Source organism: Bipolaris sorokiniana (assembly GCF_000338995.1).
Source record: "Bipolaris sorokiniana ND90Pr unplaced genomic scaffold COCSAscaffold_2, whole genome shotgun sequence".
Classification (NCBI taxonomy): Eukaryota; Fungi; Ascomycota; class Dothideomycetes; order Pleosporales; family Pleosporaceae; genus Bipolaris; species Bipolaris sorokiniana.
In genome coordinates, this window is record NW_006911896.1 from 1,139,917 (window position 1) to 1,167,639 (window position 27,723).

The 27,723-nt window shown below is 49.6% G+C and overlaps 10 protein-coding genes across 10 annotated transcripts; 5 read left to right on the top strand and 5 right to left on the bottom strand.

The window, feature by feature from the left end:
- Window positions 1–3: 3 nt before the first annotated feature.
- On the top strand, window positions 4–363 carry COCSADRAFT_80842 (uncharacterized protein; the record flags this gene model as incomplete). The annotated part of the gene is made up of 1 exon (XM_007697731.1): window positions 4–363. A coding segment is annotated over one exon (360 nt), but the record flags the coding sequence as incomplete, so codon positions are not given.
- Window positions 364–1,098: 735 nt separating this feature from the next.
- Window positions 1,099–2,379, bottom strand: COCSADRAFT_22723 (uncharacterized protein; the record flags this gene model as incomplete). The annotated part of the gene is made up of 2 exons (XM_007697176.1): window positions 1,099–1,621; window positions 1,679–2,379. The coding sequence occupies 2 exons, from the start codon at window positions 2,377–2,379 to the stop codon at window positions 1,099–1,101; spliced, it is 1,224 nt and encodes a 407-aa protein (XP_007695366.1).
- Window positions 2,380–3,106: 727 nt separating this feature from the next.
- On the bottom strand, window positions 3,107–8,836 carry COCSADRAFT_133806 (uncharacterized protein). The gene is made up of 2 exons (XM_007697732.1): window positions 5,401–8,836; window positions 3,107–5,352 (listed from the first exon to the last, which is right to left on the bottom strand). Exons 1-2 carry the CDS (start codon window positions 8,686–8,688, stop codon window positions 3,295–3,297), a joined length of 5,346 nt encoding a protein of 1,781 aa, XP_007695922.1. The 5' UTR covers window positions 8,689–8,836; the 3' UTR covers window positions 3,107–3,294.
- A 218-nt stretch (window positions 8,837–9,054) lies between these two features.
- COCSADRAFT_108582 (uncharacterized protein) lies at window positions 9,055–10,912 on the top strand. Its single transcript, XM_007697733.1, has 6 exons — window positions 9,055–9,199; window positions 9,269–9,343; window positions 9,395–9,471; window positions 9,521–9,679; window positions 9,733–10,679; window positions 10,740–10,912. The coding sequence occupies exons 1-6, from the start codon at window positions 9,175–9,177 to the stop codon at window positions 10,831–10,833; spliced, it is 1,377 nt and encodes a 458-aa protein (XP_007695923.1). The 5' UTR covers window positions 9,055–9,174; the 3' UTR covers window positions 10,834–10,912.
- A 291-nt stretch (window positions 10,913–11,203) lies between these two features.
- On the bottom strand, window positions 11,204–12,925 carry COCSADRAFT_81426 (uncharacterized protein; the record flags this gene model as incomplete). Its single annotated transcript, XM_007697734.1, has 1 exon — window positions 11,204–12,925. The coding sequence occupies one exon, from the start codon at window positions 12,923–12,925 to the stop codon at window positions 11,204–11,206; it is 1,722 nt and encodes a 573-aa protein (XP_007695924.1).
- A 502-nt stretch (window positions 12,926–13,427) lies between these two features.
- On the top strand, window positions 13,428–14,244 carry COCSADRAFT_22727 (uncharacterized protein; the record flags this gene model as incomplete). The annotated part of the gene is made up of 2 exons (XM_007697177.1): window positions 13,428–13,812; window positions 13,865–14,244. 2 exons carry the CDS (start codon window positions 13,428–13,430, stop codon window positions 14,242–14,244), a joined length of 765 nt encoding a protein of 254 aa, XP_007695367.1.
- Window positions 14,245–14,624: 380 nt separating this feature from the next.
- Window positions 14,625–16,250, bottom strand: COCSADRAFT_133817 (uncharacterized protein; the record flags this gene model as incomplete). Its single annotated transcript, XM_007697735.1, has 3 exons — window positions 14,625–15,560; window positions 15,614–15,767; window positions 15,828–16,250. 3 exons carry the CDS (start codon window positions 16,248–16,250, stop codon window positions 15,088–15,090), a joined length of 1,050 nt encoding a protein of 349 aa, XP_007695925.1. The 3' UTR covers window positions 14,625–15,087.
- A 3,181-nt stretch (window positions 16,251–19,431) lies between these two features.
- COCSADRAFT_349706 (uncharacterized protein) lies at window positions 19,432–20,702 on the top strand. The gene is made up of 3 exons (XM_007697736.1): window positions 19,432–19,496; window positions 19,594–20,190; window positions 20,243–20,702. The coding sequence occupies exons 1-3, from the start codon at window positions 19,466–19,468 to the stop codon at window positions 20,284–20,286; spliced, it is 672 nt and encodes a 223-aa protein (XP_007695926.1). The 5' UTR covers window positions 19,432–19,465; the 3' UTR covers window positions 20,287–20,702.
- On the bottom strand, window positions 20,703–23,059 carry COCSADRAFT_271070 (uncharacterized protein). The gene has a single exon (XM_007697737.1). The coding sequence runs from the start codon at window positions 22,777–22,779 to the stop codon at window positions 21,118–21,120; it is 1,662 nt and encodes a 553-aa protein (XP_007695927.1). The 5' UTR covers window positions 22,780–23,059; the 3' UTR covers window positions 20,703–21,117.
- A 346-nt stretch (window positions 23,060–23,405) lies between these two features.
- Window positions 23,406–27,104, top strand: COCSADRAFT_80909 (uncharacterized protein; the record flags this gene model as incomplete). The annotated part of the gene is made up of 4 exons (XM_007697738.1): window positions 23,406–23,548; window positions 23,601–25,573; window positions 25,619–26,137; window positions 26,191–27,104. The coding sequence occupies 4 exons, from the start codon at window positions 23,406–23,408 to the stop codon at window positions 27,102–27,104; spliced, it is 3,549 nt and encodes a 1,182-aa protein (XP_007695928.1).
- Between the last annotated feature and the right edge of the window lie 619 nt (window positions 27,105–27,723).

Consider the following 27,723-nt stretch of genomic DNA (forward strand, 5'->3'; position numbering starts at 1 on the left):
TTACAACGCCAAAAAGCTATCGCGGTTAAAGCTAGAGAGGAGAGAAAGCTACTCAAAGCTCAAGAACTAGATGCGCGACGGCGGGCGCGGGCACAGGCAAAACTAGATCGTGAGAGGCAGAAAGCTGAAGCAGCTGCCCACCGGATAGCCCGCCAAGCCGCCCACAAACGACTTCAGAAAGCTATCAAAATCTCACAAAGGGGAAAGAAGCCTACCTTCAAGCGCTCTACTGAGCTAGCATCAAAGAATATTATCGTTGGCAGTAGTAGTGGTGGTGCGCAGCGAGCTAATCGATCAGCTGCACCACCATCACCACGCTCGCGTTCAGGCCGCCCCATCAAGCTGCCAATCAAATATCAGTAGATAGATCAAATAAACAATACTACGAGATTACTATACTAGAGTTTCTCGCGATAATAGCTTTTATGTAGAGCTCTACAGCTTCAAGTTTGTGATAGTACTGTTGGGGAGAAATCCGGCGTTGGCCCGTCCGCGGCGTTGGCCCGTCCGGCACCTCTATAAGTAGTAGTTAAGTAGCGTCTGCCAAGGCTTTGCTTGTGCTGTTTAGAAACTTACTAGTAGGCCAAGAGTAGAATGTGGTGCTCACAGAGCCATTAACGTTGCCCGCCTAGAAGCCTGTGTTCGTGCCGCAGAAGGATATCATGGAGGCCATGATAGTGGCAGCATCAAAGGCTGTATCAATAGTAGTTCTTGCTAAAGTTGCAGGCCTCTCTAGTACACCAACAACATATTAGCAGCGCCAAGTCCGTAGACGTGGCGCTAGACATGTCAGCACGTAAATGCATGATAATTAGTTAGTTAGTTCCTGTGTTTATAGTATAACTTAGCGTAGTAAAGAATATTTAATAGATACCTAGTAACTAAATCTATAAAAGCTATTCTTGAAGTTAACTCATCGGTTTCGAGAGGAAGCTCAGACAACTGCTTAACATAGACACCAGCCAATCCTACCTGTACATCGTGGTAATCCACTTTAACTTAAACTTTGTAGTTAAGAGGGGTATACTGTCTCTATCTATAAACTACTTTACTAGTCACTCGCTCATCTAATCAGGGTGCCCCTCGTATGCACGACTTTCACATGCCTTCTCTGCTGATCTCCAGGACAGCTTCATACTCACGAGGTACTGACTGACTGAATTCCTGCATAATGGCAGCGAAGCATGGGTCCATCTCTAATGAGCCAGCACCGCACATGTCCACGTAAGCATTCAAGACATCCTCGTACCTCTTGGCCGTCAAAGTTGCCCAGGCGCGGATGGACTGTCCATGGGGAAGGATAAAGCCAATTCGATAGTTGGTCAGCGTACTGAATTCGCCCTCTGGACAGCTGCTGTATTTGCTCTCATCCGGTCCCTTAACTTCAATATCATCAACGTCGTCAACATCTTCAACATCGTCAACATTATCAAGCGGGTCGTCTTGCGACATGGGACCATAGTATTGTGATGTGTCCAACGAGCCAAAGAGCTTCGCAATACCATCGACGTAGTCAACATAGTCAGCATTCTTAACGTCGTCAAGCGGGTCGTCTTCTAACATGGGACTAAAGTACTGCGATGTCTCCAACCAGCCAACAGCCTTCGCAATATTGTTCGTGCTACAGCGTGCGATGAGTGTGGCAAGCCGATATACTGGGTGTTCGAAATTACCTCACAGAGAATCTTTCGGAATTCGTTCGCTCCTGCTCCTAGGACCGTTGCCTGGGTCCTGTACGTACTCGAAACGTTCAATCGTGTTGATGAGAGCGAGGACTGTATCCGAGCCCGTGGCGGCGCCAAGATCGATCCTCCTCATGACGCACTCCATTGACAACAACCCATGCTTCACCATCTCTTGCCAGACCAGTGCGAAGCGCTCTTGCATCTGCAACCGCCATTTCAGACCATCTAGTATGAGCTTGAGGTGCTCTGACCGCTTATCTTCTGTGGAATGTCTGGAGACAGCAAGACACACGAGCGTCGAGAATCCGATATCTCGTAGGATACTAGGGTTCGCTTCATTGTCAGTCAGTTGCATTTCCCTCTTGATAACCGCATACCCCCTAGCTGCTGCCGCCGTTGCTGGCTCGATCAAAGAATTCGGATGAAGACTCGACTTTGAGAATAAAGCGGGTTGGTTGACCATTATTGACAGTCTACTATTAGATGAGCTCATAGCCTTTTCGAGCGCCTCCCAACCGCTATAGGCCCAGAAGTGGTCATTCTTTTGATCGCGTTTCTTGGAAGATAGCATGGTCTTCGTGGTGATAATACAAAATGCTAAGTATTCAGAAATGGGAGGATGTGACAGTTGGGTGGAGACTGTCGGACCAAGTATTTTGCCCAGTATGGGTGTGTGCAAGTAGCCCTGAACCATGTAGAGCGTCTGCGTAACGATTGTTAGCGAGGCTTTGAGCGGACCGTGGTTTTGTAGCGGGGATAGCCGCACAGCCTATCATGATGGGTGAATCAGAACAAGGACGGTACAATCCCTTATCTACTGGACTGAATACAGTATCCGCAGTTATATTTCGTAGCACCATGAGCAGTACGTTGTGATACTGGCAATGTAGCACCAAGAAATATTTTAGGAATAACATCATCTGTATATATAAATTCTATGCAAAATCGGTTTCAAATCTCTCACCCTACGGAATCAATATGAACCTCTGATTACCAAATAACACATCAGCGTTCCGAACCAATTCCTTTCCAAATTCGAAGACTTGTGTTTTAACAAGTATCTATATTTTAGTGCCAGAAATGTTTTCTCAAAACTTTCTCCTTGATTAACTACTTTGTATTTTCCAAGAAGAATTCCTATATCCAGCCACGTTAGCCTTGTCACTCTTGAAATATCGAATGATGAACCTCTTAAAGGATCGCTTGTAAGTCTTTTCATATAGCTCCAACTCACAAGTTGCTCAGTCGTGAGATTTCAGCATTAAAATTATTGAAGCTGTTTTCTTTGGGCTTCGTTGTCGTCTATACAAGCATGTGAGAAATATTGTGGCGCATATACATAGGACATGACTATTTTACAACAGAGGACGAGTTGGATAAGGTCACTGAACCATCATTCACACATATACTACAAGCATCATTTCCACTCATATATTCAACATTACAATGGTATTCCTACTACTCGTATCAGATATTCATCCACTTCCATGGACAACGCAAACAAAAATATGAGACTCTTTTTTATCCTAATTCTCTTCAGTACACATATCAATTCACTGAACTTTTCCCAAATCCTGGTCATCGCTTTTTTCTCTTTGAGTCTTTGTCATCACTGTTCCAACCGCCGCTCAGACGATTCGTATTCCAATTCCCCGCCTGCTTTCAGCCCTGCGGTGAACACACCTCTCTGGATATGAAACACGGCATCGCTAACCTCCCTCTCTTCCTCCCTGCTAAAGACAAGCTGCGGGGTACTAAAGATGTAGTCTTTGAGACTCTTGAGCTGGTTGATGATACTGCGTGGGGTAAGGATGACGCGTTCGGCAAAGGAGCGCGAGGGTGTTTTGAGTTGGGCGGCTTGTTGCGAAGACGAGCGTGTGAGATGGTGAGATGGTTCGGGTTCAAGTGAGGATGAGGGCTGTGGCTGGATTGTAGCTATGGTAGTGTTGGTGGCGGAGTGGTCCATATATGCCTCGATAGAGAGATCGGCCGTTGGTGAGGTCTGGTTAGAAGATTGTGACTGCGGGCGCTGCGAGACTTGAATGTGGCTCAGACGCTTCGTCTGGCTGGACGGTATCTCTTCTTTGGCTTCGCTGACATCTTGATGGGCATCCCGCCTTGCTCGCTTGGGCGCTGGTGTCTCATCTACTGCTATGTCTTGTGAGTTTTCGACCTTGTTCAGAGTCGAGTGCGACCGGCGCAGGTTCATTTTGCGGTTGATTTGAGGGGTTGCTACATCAGGATCAGGTGTGGCGCTGCTGCTCATTGACTTGCGCTTCCTTCCGCGCGTCCTCTTAGGTGTTGGAGAAGCGGCGACGACAATGTTATTGAGCATATTTGCACCGTTGGGCTCTACTGAATCTTGATTTTGCGACTTTTCGTCTTCAGCTTCTGCTTGGGCCTTCTGCGTTTTGCTCTCTTTCCTCCCAGGGGGATGTCGGGGTTTCTTCGTGCTTGGAGGGAGAGGAGGGATGCCGGTGGAGTGGCGGGTAGAGCGGCGGAGCGAGTTGGGCGTGTCTTGTGAAGAAAGTCCAGCAAGAGAATCTTCCATTTTGTTTGTGCTGTTTGTGCTGTTTGTGCTGTTTGTGCCGGCTTGGAAGCTTTTGCGCGAAGTACGGCGAGTGGAGGCGCGAGTAGGCGTTGGTGTGTTTTCCACAGCATAACTGCCGGCTTGGTCACCATCTCCGATAGACAGATGCTGGTGGGAGGCAGCGTCTACAAAGTCATTCTGGGACTCGGACGCTGCTACCTCTGTTCCATCCGTCACAGGCTCATCGTGTGCTTGCATGTCAGCGTCGATTTGAGCAGTCAGTTCAAGGTCGATGGTTGAGCTAGGATACCCAGACATTATACTGTCCGAAGCGAGATCTGCGTCTGCTTGTGGATTTTCGTGATGGGCCACGGCTTCAAGTAGAGCTTCCTCGTCAATGGTGGTTCCTTCGTCGAAAGAGGTGGAAAAGGTACTCTCCGGCTGTCGGTATTCGAAACTGGACCCAACTAGAACAACACTATTGTTTGTATCGGCCTCCAACTGCGTTGTTTTACGGAAGCCAGGTGGTGAAGACCTTGGTTCGTCATCTGCAGCGTACTGGATGCTCCTTACGGCAGTAGGGGTCGCTACATCAGTATCCTCACTGACGACATTTTGGATGCTCTTGCGGGTATGTGGGGTAGGCGAGGATCCAAGATAGGCGTCCATCGGTCCCATCGCTGCAAGAGTCTTCAGTGGAGTGGCTTGAACATTGTGGTCTGGCAAATCATTCGCAGTCTGGGCATCTGAGTCAATCTCCATGGGCAAGGGCACTTCGTCCGGTCGAGGTGAGAGAGCACTTATGTTCGAAAATAAGCCAGTCGATTGTCTCTGGCGATCAATCATCTCCTTTTGGCGCTCGGTCAATAGTTGGGACTCTTGATCGAATGGATTTGACGGCGATGAAACGATGGATTCGAACTGGATCTGGGAGTTGTCGTGTCGCAGACGAGCTTTGGGTGTGCCCCTTGCAGGCGCCCTTCTCGACGCTGACTTCGGAACTGCTGGAGATCTTGACGCTGACCTTCGTGTTGATTTTGAGATTTTGAAAGGCGAGTCCTTTACCCGGGGACTCTTGAACGGCCGCTTGGTATCATCAGTGCTAGTGTCAGACTCGTAGAATGAAGGCTGGTGCGTCTGTTCCGAGGTTAGCTGGAGTACGTTGAACATCAGATGGATACTTACGGCATCTTCCTTTCGAACTTCCAATGAGGGTAACGAAAGGTCTACACTGCCACGTAGACAACGCAAAGGTTGTTCAAGACTAGCAGGATATTGTAAACTATCCTCTTTTCCAAAGGTGCTGTTCCAGGTCTCGATGGAGATGTTGACGATACTTCGCCGCCTACTAACAAAGCCTGCAGTGATCAAGGTTTCCAGATGGAGCAAAGTCTGACTATCCCTCCTTGGTAGCCTCTCAATAGCTTTACTCACTTCTTGCCACATTCTGACAACCTCGCGGTGAAGACTCTTCAACGGTTCGTCTCTGCTCTGCATCTTTTCCTCGGGGTCTTCAATCCAAACTGTGATCCAGTATTGCGTCTTCCGGAGATACACGGCAAGTTGAGAGGTTGGGCAGTGCTGGATTGACGTAGCTAGAGCAGATAGGAAATCCTTCCTTGACTCAACATCGTCTCTGTCGAGATCCCGGTATGCAGCCGCACTGACGACGGCAATGGCTCCATATAGATGAACGTAGGGATCGAAATCTGCGTTACGTCCAGTGGCTTGATTTGAAGGCCACAGGTTTTGTCGGCCCTGATCTAGCAGTTTGCGACTCATCTGCTTAGGAAGATTGCGGAGCAATATGCTTGCATATGGGAGGCAAGAAGACTGTTCTTCTTCGGGTACGCGCTTCACCACAAATTCGGATACTTTTTCGATGACGCCTAGGATGAGTGCACCATCTCCAGCCTCTCGCCGAGCCGTACCGATAAGGGTTGACAACACCTCACAGCCACAAGGTTTGTTCATCAACGAGTCGGCTCCCAAGCCCAAGACTTCGACAACAGTCTCGTACTCCTTCCCAAGCGGACCGACGACACGTTCGTTGGATGCGACCACGGACTCATTCAGTGTTGCATTTAACAAGCTAGAGATCTGAGCCCAAAAACTCGATGACACGGCACCCTTGAGTGAGCCACCAACAGTCGCGGCGCAGTCTCGCAAAAGTTCCAACTTCCCTAGTCGAGTATTTTGAGCCGCAAAACAAGGCTTAATGATGACTTCCATGACACGGAGTCGAACAGGATCAGCAAGTTTGCCCTCGGATTGAGTAACCAAAAGATCCACCAAATAGAGAAGTGGTGATGTACGCGTACCATGACTTCGTGACCTGTGGGATGGTGTTGATGCGACCTCAAACTCGTTCTTGTCGTTGCGACTAAGACTCTTATCCGCAAACTGGAAAGGCCCCATCTTCTGGATAACTGTCTCTATCAGGAAGCAGAATTTGTCTGCCCAGATATCCTCCTTTTTCTGCGGCACCGCTAACTTTGCAGTATGTCGATCCCAGATTCGGCGCAACAAATTGACAATCTGCGCCATGGCATCTTTGGTCTCTGTGGAAGCCATGATCTCTTTGCTACTTGCTTCGACTAGTGAGCTGATTAGTGAGAGCCACATTGCCTTGACGGGCTCGTCCTCGGGGTCTTTGGTTTCGGTCAAGAGAGTGGCATCCAACAGAGTTTCAACAAATCGAAGTACCCGGGCGATCGATTTTCGAACCCATCTTGGATCAACTAGAGGTAGCTCACCGCGTTGGATCATATACTGTGGCCTGAGATCCAGTGTTCGACATTCATTCCACGGTTTCCGAGAGCCACCTAATAGAGCAGACACTAACCGACATGCAGGGAGGGCATGCTGGCCTGGGGCTGAATGAATCAATGGGTTCCAAACAGAAGCCACGAATTCGTTCCAATATCGGTCAAGCTGTGCAAAAGAAGCTGTGGGGCGAAGTCCGTAGTATAGCAGCGTGAAGTAGCTAGACGAGATTGGAGCTCGTTCAGGCTTCTTGGCGGATGTGCTCCGTTGCAACGCATGCAGTGCAATGCTCAGGAACATCTTTGACCACGCCTCTGTGGTGTTTGGTCCTAGATTGACAGAATAGAGGAGGAAGCAGAAAGCCACATTTGAGTGAACCCTAACCTGTTCCTTTTCGGAAGAGACGCAAGATTGGAAGACTTCGAGCCATTCCTTCATTGTGGTAAACATTTCGCCGTTCAACGAGTCTTTCAGTAGACCTGTGACTGCAGCCCAGATTTGAGGCACCGATACAGCGTGATCGCCATCCAGCATCCGCCCCAACTCTTTTGTAAAGACACCCGCGATGGTCCCACCATCGCTCTTGGTACGGTTAAGCACAGCTAGTACGGATCTGGCGACGTTCCGATCGTGGCCGATGGATTTTGCGGCTGTCACAGTAGTATCGAGGGCACTCTGGCTGATATCTTTTGAAGTTGACACCAGAGCTTTGAGTGTATGTGTAAACCATCTCTCAGTATATTTGATCATAACATCTGGTCGTTGCTGGATAAACTTTCGATATATGCGTATTCTGTAGGCTTGTACAGCATTTCCGGAAACACGTTCGTGGATGGTGTCGAGCGCGTCCAGAGCTTTCTCAACACGGGCTACAGTCACAATCTTGGGCCGGAAATTTTGCTGCATGAGAACAGCAAGATGGACATTAACGACAGCCTTGGGTATGGTGCTATCACTGGCCATGCGAATGATGCGCTCAATGATAAAGGCGCAAAAGTCGTCATCCATGGTAGATAGGAGGTCCGGGATGCGGAACAGAGCCATGAGCAACTTCATTGCTTGTCCAACCAGCTGCGAATCCAGTCCTGTGCCAGTCATACTGGGAGCCTGAGAGTCGCGGCGAATGAATTGGGTCAGCAAGGACATCTTTTGCTTGAGGGCCTGTTCATCTGGAATCTTGTCGTAGGCCTGCATGGTCCTCTCAAGCGACTTGTATGCATCCATGCGCGACGACCGCTCTGATGAAGCAAGCAGCTTCACAATAGACTCGAGCATCTCGGCAAAGGACCTGAACTTGTGTGCGGCAACCGCGTCGTCGGCGGGTGGAGGCGTAGGGGTGCCGTCGGAGGGCTTGAGGATTGACTTGAGTGGCTTGGTGAGGCGGGTTTGGGGCAGTGGGCGGAGCGGCGAGCTACGTGTGGGTGTCCAGGAGTGTGCGAGGGCTTTGTTGGTGATGTTGCCGCATGTCTGCAATTCAAAGTTGACTCTCTTCCTCGCGCTGGCCGCGCTCGAGGGAACGTCGATGTCGGATGAAGGCGACTTTTCTGGCGTGTTTGGCGCCTTTACGACTTTGAGCCTGGGCGCGGCAGGCTGTTCTCCAAAGGGATCCTCGAGAAACTGCAGTGTCTCGTCGACGCCAGTGTCTTCCTGGTCTTTGGGTGGTGTTGGTGGGCGAACAGAAAGGGCATCGAATTTGGACAAGACCATGGCTATGCGTAAAACAACTGGCAACGAGAGAGACAGAGAGAGGGAAAACAAAAAAGGAACCGAGACCGCATTCACATGGCCGTCCCCGTGCGCGCGATGAAATGTATAGAGCAAGTGGTCGTGTCGGGAGGGATCGACTGGCCCCGGTTCGAGATGCAAAGGCTGGTGTTGGCGACGCGTTTAGGCGGGACGCGCCCGCGTAAAGTGGCAGAAGTGCCCCATTCACCGGGAGACGGACCCTCGAGCCAACGACCGCCCCCTGCCAAACACCAGACGCACGTGAGGCCGCTGGTTGTGTCTCGCGTGCACTTGTCGGTCTCTGGTTTGGATCGTCTAATTAGTTATTCTTAGTTAGTTGGTTACGGTCCCTCAGTAACCATTATTATTAGTCGGTCGCATTGATGTCCCTGGCGGGGCTTCCCGCCCTGGACCTTCTATGCTGCCCGCCGGTTCATCTTCTAGCAATCACCCCGCGCCTCAACCGCCATGTTGTCGCAAAAGACAGGAAAGGGTGTGTAATGCTCCAACGAGAAGCCGAGTGCTGCTGCGCCTGGCCGTTGCTAATCAATTGTTTTGCTAGCGAAACTTGACGACGTCACACGCATTCTCGCCGAGCTCAAGACCGACCTCGACGCAAACAAACTCTCGGTCGAGCGTACGATTCTCTGCAGCGCATAGCAAGCAAGACTGCTCACCAAATAAACAGAAAGAAGAAATCTGCTCGAGCAGCTCAAGGTACATGGGCGGTCAGTCGACAATTCTGACCCCATATTTACCCAAGATGTACGCTATCCAACCCTGTCAGTTAGCAACAGTATGATGACCGCGACAGGGCCTACGAACATTAGGACAATATGCATTCCAAGGCAACACTACTCCAGCATCGCAAGAGGCCCTCCGATGCATAGCGAACGCACTGCTGCTCCAGTCCAAAACGCGCCAGATCCTAGTCGACCTGGGCCATGGTCCGCATGCAGCAGAAAAGCTAAAGGTAAGATATAGACTGCCTATTCATTCTACAACACCGTACTGAATCTCGTGAAGAGCAACAGTGTTGATGATGAATTCCTTGCCGCGCGCGTGCTTTTCCTCATGACCTACGATGCGCACCTCGACTACACACAGCTCGTGCGCGAGAACCAACTAGCAGAGAGTATCAACGCCGCCATAGAACGGCACGCAAACCGATACTCACCCACATCACGCCAACCCATGGAGCTCATGGCGCTGTCCGAGACACTCAAACTTGTCTTCAACATCATCCACTTCCACAAAGACCTGAGCCCCGAATTCTCAAAGTCGATACCCAATGTCTTTAAAATCCTAGTTCTGAGTGGCACTGTCCAGCCGCCACTCGCAGCCCCTGCAAGAGAACTAGTAAATGCGCTCTTACACTTGGACTTGGAAGACGAAGAGGGCAAAAAAGCAGTCTTCCCAGCAGACGACCCCAAACGCAACGCTGAGCACCTAATCAAAACCCTCGACAAAGCCATCATCGCCTACCCGCCCAAAGACCTAGACGACACCATAACCCCCCTCCTGACCCTCATCCGCCGCGTCTACGAAATCGCTCCAACCGAAGCCCAAAAAACAATGGAGAAAATGATCCTACCTACAACCGAAGAACGCGACCGCCCCCTCGGAAAATCAGACACCCTCCCCTCGCGCCTCCTCAATCTCTCCACTTCAGCCCATACCTCCACCCTCCGCGGCTCAATCTCATCCATGCTCTTCGAATTCTCGCACAAGGACCCCGCGACTTTTGTGCATAACGTCGGATACGGCTTCGCATCCGGATACCTCATGTCGAACAACATCCAGATGCCCGAGGAAGTCATCAAGTCCGATGCGCCCCAAGATATCGCGAATGGGATCCCGATCAATCCTATTACGGGACAGAGATTAGACAGGGAAGACCAGGTGCCGCAGGAGCCTATGACGCAGGAGGAGAAGGAGAGGGAGGCAGAGCGGCTGTTTGTGCTGTTTGAAAGGTACGTTGATATCTTCTCTTGTGCTTGCTTGTATAAGAGGTTACTAATGATGAATTGCAGACTCAAGGCTACGGGCGTTATGAACGTACAGAATCCAGTTGAGGAGGCGTATCGCTCGGGGCGTATAGAGGAGTTACCTGATGACGAAGATTAGACCACCTATGGATCGGCGAATCGAAGACGTGAAGAAAAATATATTATGATTAACTATCATATGAGACAAGTATCTCCCTATTTTGCCTGTGCTTCCTGCTCATGAGAGGCTACGCTGCGAATGAAAATGTGCCGATTCCTGCATAACGATGTCGTCCTTGAAAATACTTTTTGGAAAAAAGATGTCCCCTGCCTAGCTCAGGCGTTTTGTTTCTCGTCATGAATTGGTAGTGAATATGCGTCCCCCTTCGCCTTCGGCTGCCCTAGATATGTCCTTCAAAATGACAAAAAGCTGCTAATGTGTTATATCGCTCGCATGAATTCTGAATAGCAGAAATAGATCGACCAGACCCCTTGCAGTTCTAGCCTTGTCAGTTCAGCTGCCGGGTGGCTCGAATGCTGTCTTTGGGTGGAACATTTGGTACTGGTGCAGGGATTTCGATGCAGGGTAGATATGCAGTACCACTCTCATTGCTGTATTCGTACAACCAGATTAGTCCTGCAAGTCGTCGGAACGCCATGGTAACAAAGCCGCCAAGGTAGATATTGAGCCGGCAAATGGGATATGCGCTCAGCCACAATAGCAGTAGCATACCCGTGACTTTTTGCCACGATGACATATTGTCGAAGATAGCGAGCGGATTGAAGGCTTCTGTATCATGCGTGTGTGAAGATGGCGATGCAAGCCAGTACAGGGTACCGCTTGTGTAGAAGAGGAAAGTCCAACTGCATGCGCCGACAGTGTATATAGCGAGTCTCATGTTAAGCTTGAAGAGGACAAAGAAAGTGAAGATGCTACCAGCTGTAGCTACTAATCCATGTACAAGCGATTTGACGAGCGTCGGCATAGCGCTGAGGAATGCAAAGCCCTCGGCGATGTGCTTGGTTTGCGATTCAAAGATATCAAGTCGCTGGGCGATGCTGTCGACTTTGTAGAGAGAGCGGTCGGCGGCTTGATTTGTCCTGTTGATGGTGTCTTGGGTAACACCCATGTAGTTTGACAGGACTTCGTAGCTGCGCACCTGTGCCTTGTGATTGGATTGTAAACTAGACAGAGCACCTTGGTGGTATTGCTGCAGCTGATCGGTGAAGTACTTAGCAAGCTGTGAGCTCTCCAACATTAAGTCTTGCAAGAACTCCTGCATCTTCTCATGTATCTGATCAATCTCTTTGCTCTGACTGGTGGCCAGCGCTGCTATGAGGTTCGAGATCGAAGACTTCATAAAGGTATTGAATTTGTTATCTATCACCTCCACTGTTGCGACTGCTGTTATCCGAACCGCTTGAATGTCGTCTCTGAGTTCTTGATGCGTGTTTCTGGCTTCCTCGGCGTACTTTCTCTGTTCATGAATCAGAGATTCGTATTCTGCTGTTGTCTTGTGCATGTTTTCAGTCACACCACCCACAACCTTGGTCAGGTTTTTGAAAATTTCCAAGTGGTTTTCTCGTTCAATGGCGTCTCTGCTTGCCTGACACATAACAATTGCATTCTGACGGGCATTGCTAAATGATGTCCAGTACTGAGGTGTTGATTGAAGGCTCTTGAGGCATTGCATATACTGGTATTCCTTGAAATCAGGGTAGCACTGCTTGTCTTCAGATACCATCGCTGGTCGAGCAAGCCACCAGCTACCGCCTTTGTCACAATGCTTAGCAGCTGGAACGAGTATGTTGCAATGTGGCGGCGCAACTGAATTGACTGGTTGAGTGCTTAGTAGTTCGCAAACAGCTAGCTTGGCTGCATATTCTATTTTGACTTTATCAAGATAAGCCTCTGGTCGACTTTTCGTAAACTCTGGCGCATGTTCCAGTAGTTTGCATTCGTTCATCAGGTGCGAAGCGGCCATGTGGGTGCATGTGGGTGCATTTTGCATGGACGATACGATTCCAAGGGCTTGTGTGATCACCTTTTGGTTCCTGGATGTTGTGTGTTGGAAAAGTGAATTGACATTGATAGTAGGTGCTGCGTCTGCTAGCGGTGAGTGATAGTGGGCAAGTGCCTTTGGAAGGAAGAAGATGCCCAAGATTAGAAGTTTCGCAAAAGTGACCCCACCCCAAATACTAAGAAGCTGCTTTTGTTGTTGAATAGTCATAGTAGTGGAAATGATGGTAAACCCGTGAGCGAGACAACGACCAAAGTAGAAGAAACAGGAGAGAGAAAGAGGGCGAGAGACAGCATATACCACGAACGACCTTAGTGGCGTACTCAGTTGCCCTCTATATAGTGAGAGAATGGGGGAAGATTGGCGGTCAGTGTACCAAAGTATCAAGACTTTCGGTGATATCTGGGTGAGAGCAAATCTGTAGGAGGGTCTTTGGTCAGTGAGAGAGCGAACAGCTTTGGCCAGAAGATGAGACCACGTAGTTCAAATCGACCGTCAGTATTAACTGTTGTAGTTGCACAACATGATTTGCAGAAAAGAAATGCGCATTCTGTGGTGTTCCCAGATGGGATGAGAAGAGGAAGGTGTTGACGAGCGAACCAATCAGACCCCCCGATGACGCGCTATCACGAGACATGGGGATTTGATGAGTCAGCAATAAGTTACGGTTTCCCGAAATTCTCGCGGAAGTGATTACCAGCAGTGATACAAGATGTTCGCCACAGTCCGACAACGGTGCGCCTGGCGCCTTGCAAAGGTACCAATTCAATCCGCCGACGCAATACCGACCTTTCTATTACCCGCATTTTCGAGACCATCACGGCAAAGGACCTTTACCAGCACCGCGCCATGTCAGTCCAAGATCGGCTCTGCGCCGCTCTCGATACCCCAGGGCGTCACCTTCAAGGTAAACGCACCTTCAGCAAGAGACAAGGGATCACGCATACAAGCCATGTCTACAGTACATATCAAAGGACCGCTTGGTGAACTTACTATGGATATCCCTCCGTACATCAATATCAACCAAGATGCGAACCCGAATGGTCCCACACTCTCCATTGACGATGCGACGGATGCGAAGCAAAGAGCCATGTGGGGTACGAATGCTGTACCTTTTCCAAACTCCCTCAATTGCTAATGCGTGAACAGGTACCACCCGCGCATACCTCCAGAATCACATTCTTGGTGTGAGTGAAGGCCATAGCGCTATTCTCCGCTTCGTTGGTGTTGGATTCCGTGCCTCGGTCGAAGATAGCGCAACTACTGTCAGTTCACAATACCCCGGTCAAAAGTTCATCAATCTGAAGGTCGGATACTCTCACCCAGTCGAGCTGGGCATACCCAAGGGCGTTGCCGCAAGCACACCACAGCCAACACGCTTACTACTAGAGGGTCCTGAGAAAGAGGTGGTCATGCAGTTTGCAGCAGAGATCAGAAATTGGAGAAAACCGGAACCTTACAAGGGCAAGGGCATCTTTGTCAACGGAGAGACGATCAAGCTTAAGAACAAAAGAGTTGGAGGCAAATAAGTGGGACCTTCGACTGTATATGTATATTATATGTACTGCGGCTGTACTGGGTTATGGCTGTCCGACACTAATGGAGCCTCGCCGCTGCTTATGCAATATGTGGGAGAATACACGCAACCTGCTCGCCAGTTTCGAAATGACCTTGCAAAGTCTTCTTAGCCATCTTTTGTCGCAGGCTCTGCTATTATCTGCTTTGAGCAAGGCAACCTGGGACGATTCAAACATTTCTTTGTATGGCCTAAAGATCAAGTTCAGGTGATATCAAAAAATCCCGAAGCATTGCCAACACGCTATTCAACTCAAAGTTGATGTATACATACAAAGCAGTACTATCAATGATTGAAGGATCATTCCAGAAGCCAAATGCGATCCATGCTACCCCGGTCGTGTCGAAGGTAATCTCCAAGAATGAACAAGCATCTTTCGGCCGAAGTTCACAAGATCGATTTGTCTCAACTATTGTGGGATTGGTGGGCCAGGGGATGATATAGAATGCCTAATCAATAATGAGACACGAGCAGTGGATCGGCGTTCGTCGGCAGCAACCTTGGCGATTTGTTTAGTGAGCGTCTCTCTCTCTCTCAATTGGCAGAATTGTAAAGCGGTTGCCCTATCATCGTGATGGACAATACCCTTCAAGCACAGCACGATCAGCGCCCACGAGCATAGCTGAAAATTCTGGACCAACCCGGCATATTAGCTTCGAAGTTGGTACATTTACCAGTATTCCTGGTCATCGGGAATAACTTGTTGGTGCCAAAACCCTCATCCTAAATGACTATAGCTAGTTGCTCTGGGGTTCCAATTCTCGCAGCTGTGAAGATGCACGCATATTACTTTCATTCAATGAACTGTAACTGATTTTGTTACCGTGATCTTGCCAGCCCCATCATTCTCTATCAGCTCCTCCTTACTTCCTTCACTAGAACGGCCAGAGATTTTGGTATTTATTGGAAGTCCATACAGCTCTTCTGAATGTTTCTCAGCGTTTGCCCTTCTGCTGTCCGATGTTTTGATATAACCGCGGCTATTGTATGCGTATGATGGAGTGTTGCTGCGGACGGACTTCGCCTTTCGATATAGCCCTGGACCACAACCGACGATAATGGCAACAGACGATTCGACTATGCTCCACAACGCAAGCCACGTTCCGGCCGGCGTTGTTCTTTTTGGGCCGATAGTTGTGCCAACCTGAATCACACGGATGATACTGGCAATGACGACCAAGAGACCCAGCCCAAACAGAGTGCATATTTGCATCTTGCGCACTATGGGTATATGTAGATTTCTTATAACACCAATGGGAAGAATCATGACTAGAAAACATGATTAGCATTACTTAGGAGTATTGGGAGCAGAATGAACTTACTCATGAGATCTGTTGTGAGGTCGGCTGTGAAGCCTGCCCAAAAACTAATCAATGGCTGGCGAGCATCATCAGCGCTACATCCATCTTGATCAAACCAGAGTGAAGGACTAGGTCCGCAAGCAGTGATATGCAGGACAATCACTACAACCAGAGACTAGTTTCTCATGTTAGTTCATGGCCGACAAAGTGCACATCGAGGAGGATTGAAACTTACAATCACACAGTAACTTAGGACCGCCCACCAACAGTTTTCGTATGACTTGATGCCAGCCATGATTCTCTTGTAGAAGGCTAACAGGGAGAATTTGACGCTCCATAGCGTGAACCATAGTCCCGGATTAGTGAAGAAGAATGTCTTTTGCTCGTGGAATTCGTCTTCGGCGAGGCTGGGATAAGGGGCAAGTCGCCCTTCTTCCACGTCCAGGATCCTAAATAGGACACCCGCTTTGCTTATGTAGACAGACGTTACTGTCATGAACAATAGGTAGCCGACGAATAACCATATTTCATCCCACTGCACAAAGGTATTCCTGTCGACGCGCAGAACAGCTCGTGAGCAGATCGTGATGGTCGTAACAACCATGAGGCCGATGGCGGCGCCTCGAAGGGTATCTTCTGTGCATCCAGATGCAGGCATTATTGAGACTTGTCATGTACCATGGAACGAAAAACAAATCAACGAGAAGCCCGTTCACGAGAACGAGGCCGAAAGGCTTGTACACGAGGCGCGATCAAGAGGAGGAGGCCCGTCATGTAGCACCTGGTTTAGACCTTGAGAGCTTCCAGGGGTATGTAAGTAAAAGCTGCTGAAATCCAAGCTATTCAGCCTCTTGCTGGGGGGGCATTGCGTTATCCCCCGCACGTATATGGCCAAGCACAATTGTTATTGGAATAGGCAGTACAAGCGCAACCACTACTCGTGCGGAAGACAAATAGTCCGAACGCCCAGGTTACATGCCAAGAAATCAGATAAGTAGTAATGGAACGCCATTCTATTGCGGTATCCCAGTTCCCAAGTACCAAACAAGCACAGGCGAGTGTACATCCTCGAGGGAGGCCTTATCCATGGTCCAAGGTTTATGATAGGCGATACAGCCCCGAAGCATGGAGTTAAATACCTGTATATATTCGACACGGTCTAATATCCCAGCCAAGATATCTCATTTCACCCGAGCAGAATCCTTCTTGCTGCACAGCCATGAGTCGATGCACCTTTTTCAGTAAGTACGTAGCAGTCTGGGCCCCCCTTCTCCACCTCTTCATGCTAGCCAATTTTTAATACAAATATAGTTATTGCACTAAGGGATTCGGGCCAATGACGGGGCGGGAAAAACCCACATGCGGCTAGCCCCCTTGTGCCTGTCTCATCATCAACCTAGAACAAAGTCCTCTGAACCACAGCGCCGCGTATCACCTTCGTATCGAAAGCGCCCACAAATTTCGTTCGTATGCAAGAAAGGATTCTTCTTTCGTCCTGTTGTGGGGAGGGGATAATTGGGCTCTGATTTGCTCCTTAATATATGGCAGTGTGCATGGTACTACTTGTTCGATTTCCTATCGTCAAATAGACTACAAGTTCCACTCGTAACGAGTACGCTTTGTTGAAGATGGTCACCCTCCAGTTAAAGCAACCTTTCTCTCTTATAACCAAAAGGTACAATTACGCAATTTAAAAACGGGTAACAGACCACGATCTAGCCGTGCCGTGCCGCGTTTATGGTAATCGCATTACTTCATTAAGGTTCCGAACCTAATCGGCTCTACATAAGCCTCCGACTCGGGGCCAACAAGATCTTTGAGTCTTCATAATCCATCAATCTTCGGCCTTCTTAGCCGACGCAGTAGGATACCTCGGCATCACCTGCTTATCTCCAGTGGGCCGCGCGGTCTTTTACCTTGGCAGCCTTCATGTGTCTTGTGGCATCGCAGATGTTTGATCCTCCCGACTTCGATGTCACGCATTCGATCTGGATCGCAGACATCATTTCCACCCGCTCAAATGCATGTACGAGGATCACACCACTGAATTTCCATATGAGACAGGTTACCTTGGGTTCGTGTCTCTGTTCTGATCCGGGATTTCTGCCGAAGTGATGCCGTATCGCATCTACCAATACAAGCCTCTCGTTTCTTCTTTAGTTCTGTTACTGGTGCCTCCATCATGACTCTCGCAGTATCCAATTATTATCAAGCATGGTAGACATGGTGCCTTATTAGGCGCCGCCAAGATCAAAGGGGCATCACTATGTTGTTCGAAAATCGGAAGAGTATCAAGGGGGCGGATGAAAAGAATACGATCACTGTACAGCCGGACGACAACCGGGGCAATATTCTTGCAGCGTGATCTAGAACTGTAATAGATATTACGGCTAGACCCATTCAATGTTGCCACCTTCGAACTGGGGCATCTAAATTGTCCGCAAAAAGGATTCCAAGCTGACCTCTTCGCAGATCGTCATAACAAGCGGTATCAGCGTCGCAACAAGCCCCACACAATCCCCAGATCCACATTGGCCACTACGCAGCGGCTACAGCAACGACTTTGGTATTGTCACCAGTTTCACCCTCGAGACGAACCGTCTTCCCCCCAACCAAATATAGGGTGAAATATACACGCACACAACGAAGATGTCTTGCCCAGCAGAATCAAATCCTAACTCGGTCTCACATCAAACTCATCACAAGATCGCAAGCCAGGGGCCCGAATTACCTTGCTAACTGCCAGTGCAATCTCTCATTTACACAACTTCGATACAGCGCCCCGTCTAACAACGAATCTGCATCCTTTTCCACCATCTCTGCTATCCCCGAAGACCTCGAAGCTGCATCGCGACAAACATCTCCAGCCTGCACAAAATCTACTCCATCTTCACGGTCAAATCTTTGCACAAGATTTTCTGTCGCGGAATAGCCATCCTCTTCAATGCAATCTGACACTACATGACCACAGGCTCAAGGTATCTACAATGGGGTATAGAGCTTCGTCTTTAGCGTTCCTCGCGATGCACCAGAAATCAACGACCTTCCACCGTATCTGAACCTCTTGTTGTAATGTGTGAAGCTACCCTGGCGGATAGGGAAACTGCGAAAAGAGGCCGGCTCGAAGGTAGGGTTTTGTCTTCGGTCCTGGGCTTCGTTCCGCGGCTTGTCAAGGACTGTCACTCAGTCTTAAGCATACACCGGGAGATGTCCTCTTTTGAACGTCCCAGGAATTCTTCTGCTAGCTTGGTAAAACGTGGCTGCATTTGAAGTTAATTTGGGGCTGTCACTCGGTCTTCCCATGACGTGATCCCGAGGATACATATATTGTACATACTTACTGGTCTTAGTTAGCAGCTTAACTATGTGGTCGAAGTAGATGCTAGTAAGTTTTATGTTTCGATATGTTTGCGGAGTAGGTGTCTTGGGGCGATTAGAGGCCTAAGTATCTAGAGTATATCTATGCCGTCTTGAACCTTGGCGCTTACTAGCAAGTGTAGCTAAGCCCTCCCTTGTCCATCTTGTCTTGGATCTCTTCGTCCGAGCAAGACAGATATATCTTCACCTGAGCGAGATAGATACCGCTTTTTCTTCTTACGCTTACTCGCCTTAGCGTTGTATAGGGCTGGTTCGCCAAAACAGTGTGTCACTGTACGTGTTAGAGCTTGAAGAAGTGTGAAAACAGAAGGTGTACGAAGTAAGCGAATAACAGCCTTAAATGCATATTTGAAGATAGTGTCGATAGGTATAGGTGGTAGAGTTGACCACCCAGCACGGTATGTCTTCGTCTGAACGAGAGAGATATCACCCCTCTTTCCTACGGTGACTCTCCTCGGCATCTTATAGGGCTGGCCCCCCTTCTGCCCCATCGACATGTACGAATACTGGTATATTGTTGAAATATGTGAGTGGAAGTGGCATCGACTTTCAATACTCGAATCAGCGGACTAAGGTCGGGGCTGTCCCGAGGGTGAATCGCTACCTTGGTCGAGTCTACGCAGGTTCGGGCCGCAGGACCATTGCAGCTAGCAAGTATGCAACAGATGAAAAGACAGACAAATTCAAGGAGAAACAGATTCCAGAGTCTCAAGGCCATTGGATCCTAGATTGGGCTTTGATACGCATCGACAACGCCAAGCAACGCGATGTCGTCAATCAGTTACCCGAAAACGTGTCCGGAAGGGTATTGCCACTAGTGCCGAACATGCCTTGCGATAAATGGTCAACTTTCAATGCCAACCAAAAAAATATTGCCGTTGTCAAGTTTGGACGCACCACACATGAGACCCGGGGAAATATCAATTCTACGATTGTCCTCATCGACCCCACCATAGATGCGCAGATCTCTAAAATTTATGGATTCACTGACACATATCGTGGATCATGCTTTGAGGCAGTCAAAGCCAGTGCTAAGGATTCAGAATTCCTTGACTCTGGCGACTCTGGCAGTATACTGTTGCATCAAGAGTCTGGCGCGCATCTAGGACTGCTGTTTGGGATTAGCAGCTCTGGAAACGCCCTCTTCATTCCAATGGGCCTTGTGATCCAGGACATCGAAAGAGTCACGGGGAAAAAGGTCGTGAAACCTGCATTTGCTAGTAAGTGGTACTCTGTATAGATGGAATAGTGTAGAGCTGACGCGTTGTATAGGGCCGGAAACTGTAGGTTTGGCTCCGTACCAACTACCAGAATAGCTTGACCAGCATTCGTGTCTCTGCCGATGTTCGCTATGTGAGGTTGTACTGAAGGGTGAGAAGGAGATCGACTAGGAGAAAGAGCAGGAGAGGGAAACTGTGGATGCATCATGCCAGCATCACATTGATGGCTTTTGATTTCTGTTTTGTGGTTGCGTTGATTCAACATCTGCAGCAGATGGATGTACAGTAATGAATGATTAACTGCTTACTACTCAAACAAATGTTTCATGCAGAGCAGGGATAGCAAGATTGAATCCTAAGTCCCCTTGCCCAAGACCACAAGCAAATGATCTGCACAACTCAACGTCTCAGCGCGGTCCACACTCAGCATCACTACTCCTCCACATCATCCAAGTCATGAGTTTTTAGCTTGTCTAGTAGATCTCTTTTACTCTAGTTTCTCGTCCAGCTGGTTGTCCATCAAAGATTGCAGATAAAGGTGAAGGTTGCTCGTATCCTCCATAGTAAAACTCGTGGCTTGATACAATCTACATCCGTTGCATGGGACCTATAATGGCAATTTCAGGATTGGAGAACAAGTTGTGAGAAAGATACGTGCCATTGGAAAGTGACATCAGTACGTTCAAAGCTCCCAAAGGGGGGAGGGGAGCAAAAATGCTCTACAGCACTAGCAATACAAGCTACACACCCAGCCTAATTCCTTCTGCCCAACCGGCCAGCTAGTCTGTAGTTCTCTTTCCTCCCCGCTTTTACACTGAAATCAAGAGTCCATCAAAAACGCCAATCATGCTCATAACTCGTGACCAAACCCGCATAATAAAAGAAAAGAAGCCAAAGTCGCAGACCCTCAAAGGAAACCGACGCCAACTACTGCAGTAGCGGATCACGGAAATGCTTCTGGTGGTTATTCCTCCGCTCATTGCCAGCCTGGTATCTGTTCCTTGCGCGCTGCTCCTTCTGACGGTCGCGTTTTTCCACAGCTTCGACTTCCTTCTTCTTCGCGTCCGTGACGCCTGTCATGCCGTGCAGCCCGTTGTTGCGAGACGAGATGAGCTGGCGCTTGACGTCGTGGCCGCGGCCACGGAGTTGGACTTGCTGATCGGCGTCCATGTTGGTGTCGCCGTCTTGGTCTTCGGGGGCGGGAAGGGCGCCGGGGATAGCGCGGCGCTGAGCTTCTTCCATGCGCTCGGCTACGCCGGGGTAGTTGCGGAGGTTCTGGCGGTAGTACTTGTTGAGGGATCGGTGGCCAGCGGTGCGGCCGGAAGGCAGGTGCAGCTCGTAGTCGTCATAGTAGACAGCCTGAGGGGTGTGGTGGGCATGTGAGTGGAAGCCGTCTGCTGCGCGATGCGGACGCGGATCGGTATGGCTATGGTGCTTGGACTTGCTGAGGGACTTGTGGCGGTGGCTGCGGTCGATGGGGACAGCTGTGATTTCATCGGTGGGCACACTCGAAACGGTGCTATCGGTTTCCCAGCCCTCGTCTTCTTCAGCATTGCTAGACATGGCGGCATCATCTTCGGTGGTTGTCTTGGTCTCGCGTCTCGCTCCAAGCTTGATTCCACCTCCTGTGGTTGACGAAGAGTCGTCTGAATCCTCAGCCTCCTGTTCCCTCTCATTGAAAGCGGCGGCGTCTGGGTACGAACTTCGGAAGTCGTAGAACTCGCCAATCTCAACAAGCTCTAATTCAGTTTCGAAGGCAATCATGCAGTGACCGCGGTCGCGCATGTGTGTTTGGATGCCAGAAGCAGTGTGGAGTACCTTGTGGCACTTCAAGCACTCGTGGTAGACATGCACCTTCTCATGTAGGTACTTAATCAGCTCTTCCGGTTGGACAAGGAATTCCTTCTCGGGTATGAACATGCCGTGGAATCGACTCATGTGCGTGACGTTGAGCTGGAAACTGGGAGACTTGTAGTTGCAGAACAGGCAGTCAAGTAGAGGTTCAGTAGCAGGCTTGGTAGAGGCAGCGACTGAGCTCTTATCATCTTGGGCTTCGGCAGAATCTTCTGACGCGAGTGCCTCACCGTTGAGGGTAGTCTTCTTTACAACATGGGCGAGATCAGATATTTCAGTATCCGCATCACCATTGATAGTAGCCTCGGACTCGGCCATTGACTCTCCGAGAGAAAAGGCAGAGCTGACCATGGAACCGGTCACGGACGCAGAGTCATCCAAGTGCGCACCCTTTGCGGATTTTGCCACATTCATACGGTGCTTTTGGCTGTTGAGATGGTTGTTGTAGGCATTCTCGCTAAAGTATGTTTTCTGGCATGCGGAGCACGACTTTTCAAATGAAGCCTTGGCGGCAGTGGCGGCAGCGCTGGCTTTGTTGGCGAGGACCTTCTCGGTGAAGATTTCGGAGGACAGAGGAGGGAGGGAGGCAACGCGGCGCTTGAGGTTGTAGCGATGCCAGTCGGTTTGCATATGTGCCCGCTGCAACTCGCTGGACCGGAAAGCGACCTGACATGTGTTGCAGGTAAAAGGATGTGTGGACTGGATATTCGCCTGAGTAGGCACTTGCGACGCCATATCTGCCGCTGTTTTCGAGGACTTGAGCGTTATTGCAGTCAGAGGGGCGGAGGGAGGCGAGAGGAGAGGGGAGGAATAAAAGGCGATTAATAGGTGGGGGTAAGTGTGGGAAACGGTAGCGCGGTTGGAGTCACGGCCTTTATGACTGGCCGGGGGGCAAAATTCTCTAACCGGATCATACGGCGCTGATTAATGGGTACCAGAGGCAGTGTTTGAGATGCAGACACTGCGGGCAATGCTAGTCACGGCGGAGATGGTGGAAAGGGCGCAGCGACGAGGGATGCGGCGAATATTGAAGTGGACGGCCATGACATCAGCTGTGGCGCCAAGCCGCGGGCACATGGCATCCCTGCAGCGGGTGAGAGCCGCATGGCAAGAGCGACCAACCCACTGGCCGCTACTCAGCCCTATGGCCTGTCGAGACCTGCTCGTCTGAGATGAGACGCTCAGTATGTGACCGCTCCAGCGCGCCATGACATTCACCAAAGCACTGCTAGCCACCGTCTTCACTTCCCTTTCGCGCTTAGATGGTTGCAGCTGCCGATGACATGGCCATGTCACAACCAACGGAGCACCCACGCGACCCTCCGCGCACCCTCTCCCCTCCAACCTTATCATCCACGGCGATGCTGGCAGAACCGCCAAGGCGTCCGTCACGTGCCCTAGACAGCACCCGATTGAGCAATGTTGTAGAGGTGCAAGACCCTCGTCGGGTGTTGGAATGCTCCCAGACGGAGCGCCAGCGCCAGTTCCAGCACCTTGTGCGACAGTAAGTCCCCCTTCGGCTCGTGCACCTTGGGGCAATGCGCTGACCACGACAGCTACCTGTCCCAGATCCTCTACGGCTGTAAGAGCCCCTACTGCACTACCCCCACTTGCCTCTCGTCCCACAAACGCAATGCCTCTAAACCCCACCGTCCTCCTACACACCTTACTGCCACCGCCCTTGCCCACTACCTTGCCAGTCAAGACGATCCCCAGAGAGAGCTATGTCCTCATGACCTCAACATAGCGCCGTCTTCATTTGAATTGGGTGGTAGCTCAGTACAGTCGACACATGGTTTGGAAAAAGACTCTATCGTGCATGCTCCATCAGCGCAGCAAGCACGTCAGCATGGAGACAAACATGTTGGGACTGGCCAAGGCGACACACATGTTCGTCACCAACCTCAACAAGAGCAGGTTAGCACTATGAGCGAGCTCACGCGCAGGCAACAGGTTAGGAAGGATCCAAAGGCGCTTGGTCAGAATTTGTACGACAGTCTCGCCATGATATATTCCTATACCAAACAAATACCCACTTCCGCCTCCATACTTGCTTCTCTACATCCCTCCCATGACGCCTCTCCCCAAAATGAACACAACCCCAGGACAAATGGGCATGATAGGAACACCAGTGTCGAGTTGATACCTTCAAGCGAACATATCAGTTTAGCACATGTGAATGCAAAGCCCCGCACGGAATGTGAACATTCACAAAGGGCTTGTGACAAGGCAACAACGGGCAAGCCAACTGCCCAAGTTGTTCACAATGGTCAGCATATTCACAGGATACCTTACCACCCTCCAAATAGTAAAGTACGAAGCCAATCCTACACAGAGACAGACAGCACTCCATCCGACGGAGTGACAGCTGCAACCATGCTATCCATTTCAAAGTCCGGTAGAAAAAGTTTCACGATTGGAGGAGCCAACTCAGTCCCTTCGAACGATGCAAGAAAAACTCCAAAGGCACTAGAGATTCCAGAGGGAGATTCTGCAAGCTCGAACCGAATGGATAACAGTATACATGTCCTGTCTAGCCTAAGCTGCAGCATTCTCGATGAACTCAAAGAAGAGATACGCCCTCATGGAGACAAAAGACCAGCGGACTTCAATCATGTCGTCGACTTTGACGGTCATCCCCCGAACCGACGAACGAAGCCCATTATTAATCGATCATTGTTCTACACACTAAGCGACCCTGAAACGTTGCTCTCGTCTTTCCGTGAGAGCAGCGCAGCTTTCAAGGACTCGCCGCTTCCACATCTTGACTCGCATCGACTGGCCATCTCTTTTCGAGACTGGAACCGCCGGAATGGTGCTCTCGTTTTTGATAGCTTGTGCCTGTCACTAGAAGCCATGTTTGGGCCGCCTCCCGAACTCACCCTCCACAAAAGCCCTCGTCTGAGACCTTCAATCAAGAACACCCCTCCAAAAAGTCTGTCGGGGCAAGCAAAAAGCAACGGTAAATCAAACACTCCGCCACGCTACCTCAGTACTGAAGAGGCTGCTCATATTGTCATGATATGCATACATGCTTTGACCTCATTGGTGCCGATAGGTTGGCCGCATACGTGGGCACAAATCCGAAAGTTACGATCGTGGGGTATCATTGTACCACATGCAGTCCCTAACACCGATAATGTTACAGACCCGTATATGGACATTATTGATGAGCTCGAATATGAGCCCGCGTTACGCCTTGCAAGTCGCTTGTGTCGCGCAATTGGAACGCGATGTTGCTTTGAACACATCCTCAACAGTCTGAGAGATAGTGACGAAGAATCTCCAACTACTGATCAGTCACTTCTGGATATTGTTATAAATCACTTGGAAGTAGTTGAGCGTGTTGCATTGACGAACAAGCGCAAACTCAATCGTGAGCAAGACAGTGAGAGTGATCCGGGTTGGACTGTGACAGCTACATTTGTAGAGTGGCTAAGAACCGTCATAATCAAAGAGTGGGATAGCAAAGCTGAGATCAACAAATGGACTAGTGTTGGTACTGCCGTGATCATGCTGGATAAACTTCGTAAGCCACCGATATCCAGCTCATAGGGCAAGCTAACACTCCCAGATTCGAGATACCAGTCTCTCAACTTGCGCCCCAAAATGTTTGAAATGCCTATCCTGAACGAGCGCCTTAACGCTGTGAGCGAGCCTGCAGCATTCGTCGCATGGAAGGAAAAGCCAAATACCCTACACATTTTGCAGTATACTTGCCTATTCTCCGCTCAACATCTGGTAGCGTACTTTCGCACAATCAACTTCTCAGAGATGATGAAGCACTATGACCACACCATGCGCACTCAGCAGATGCAAGCATCACTCAAGATATTCCTTCGAGAACCTTATTGGTGGGTCATCAAGAGTCGTCTGAAGGTTACCCTTAGCGAATACCTCGTCTTGGATGTCAGTCGAGAAGATCCATTAAAAGACACGCTTGATCAATTGTGGGGCCAGGACAAAAGAATGCTTCTCAAGCCGCTCAAAGTTAAGATGGGCCATGGTGAAGGAGAAATTGGTGTCGATCACGGCGGAGTAACATATGAGTTTTTCCGTGTGATTCTTAGTGAGGCTTTCAAACCTCAGCATGGTAAGTACCTGCGGGGGTTTTTTTTGCATTGAGGCATAACTTAACTTTTCAAGGCATGTTCACAATCGACCCGCAAACGAGAATGACTTGGTTTCAGCCCAAGAGTCTTGAACCGCTATGGAAATTTGAGATGCTTGGCATATTGTTTAGCCTCGCTGTCTATAATGGTATTACGCTTCCGGTCACATTCCCATTGGCCTTTTACGAGTATCTCCAGACTAACGGTAGTCCGCGCTATACCCATGCTGTTGAGCAGGACGCCTTAGAGTACATCAGAGACGGCTGGCCAGCCTTGGCAGACAGCTTCCAAGAATTACTATCCTGGAGCGACAGCGACGTCGAAGACGTCTTCATGCGCGAATACGTCTTTAGCTATGAGTTATACGGCCAGAGAATCGACCACAACCTCAAACACCCATTCAGCAACTCAAATCCTAGCGAAGAACCAGACATGATCACCAACGAAAACCGCACCCAATACATCCGCGACTACATCCGCGCACTAACCCACGACTCCGTCGCCCCTCAACTCGCATCCTTCCTCAAAGGCTTCCTATCCTGCATCAAACCTAAAAGCCTGCATCTCTTCACCCCGGCCACCCTCCGCGCCCTCGTCGAAGGAACCCAGCACATCTCCATCGCCGACCTCAAGCGCTGCGCAAAATACGAAGAAGGATACAGTACCACTAATCCTACCATCCAAACCTTCTGGGAAATTGTCGAGAAATACAGTCAAGAGGATTGTAGACACCTCCTTGAGTTCGTTACGGCATCGGACCGTGTGCCTGTCACTGGGTATGAGAGTATTACGTTTCATATTGCGCGGATTGGGGGCGCGCCGCACGCGCTGCCAAGTAGCTCGACGTGCTTTGGGAAGTTGTATTTGCCCGAATATAGGGATAGGGGGGTTATGGAGGGGAAGATGCTGTTGGCTATACGAAGTTCGAAGGGATTTGGGCTTGTATAAAGTGTGGGAGTTTGTGTGGTATTGGTTTTTGTTGTTTGGGGCTTGGGGATAGAATGTTTGGGGGTGGCATTGATGTTTCATGCGTATGTATAGATTGTTTTGGAAATGGAAAGAGGGAGAGTAGAGTGGGTAGCGATTTTCAATGCTATACCTTTTGCACATGTTCGTTATACGAACAACTTCTGTAATGGAGAAGGTAGGCTTACTTGCGGCTTCTTGTTCTAATCATGGTGATACATTGTGCTTTTCATTTGTAAGTACAACTTAAATATTGATCATGTTATTGTTCACCTGTACAATCGTAGGAATACCCACACCGCTGAAGTAGCGTAGCCTTCCTGAGAATCTAACTCGTAGCATAGCGGCATTGATAGCGTCATGTGTCACAGGCGGCTCTGGTGTGTATGTTATGGTGGGAAAGTTATGTTTCAGCTGTTAACTGCGCCCTGATCTAAAGAACACAGCAGACACATCTATGTGCAAGTCACGTAATATCATGTATCATGTCGAAAGGGCCCCACTTGTGTATCTGGTTCTCATCAGTGCTACATCAAGGAATTCATCTGAACCCTTCGCGTCGATGGAACGACTCCTACTACATAATCCACTAGCGAAGGAG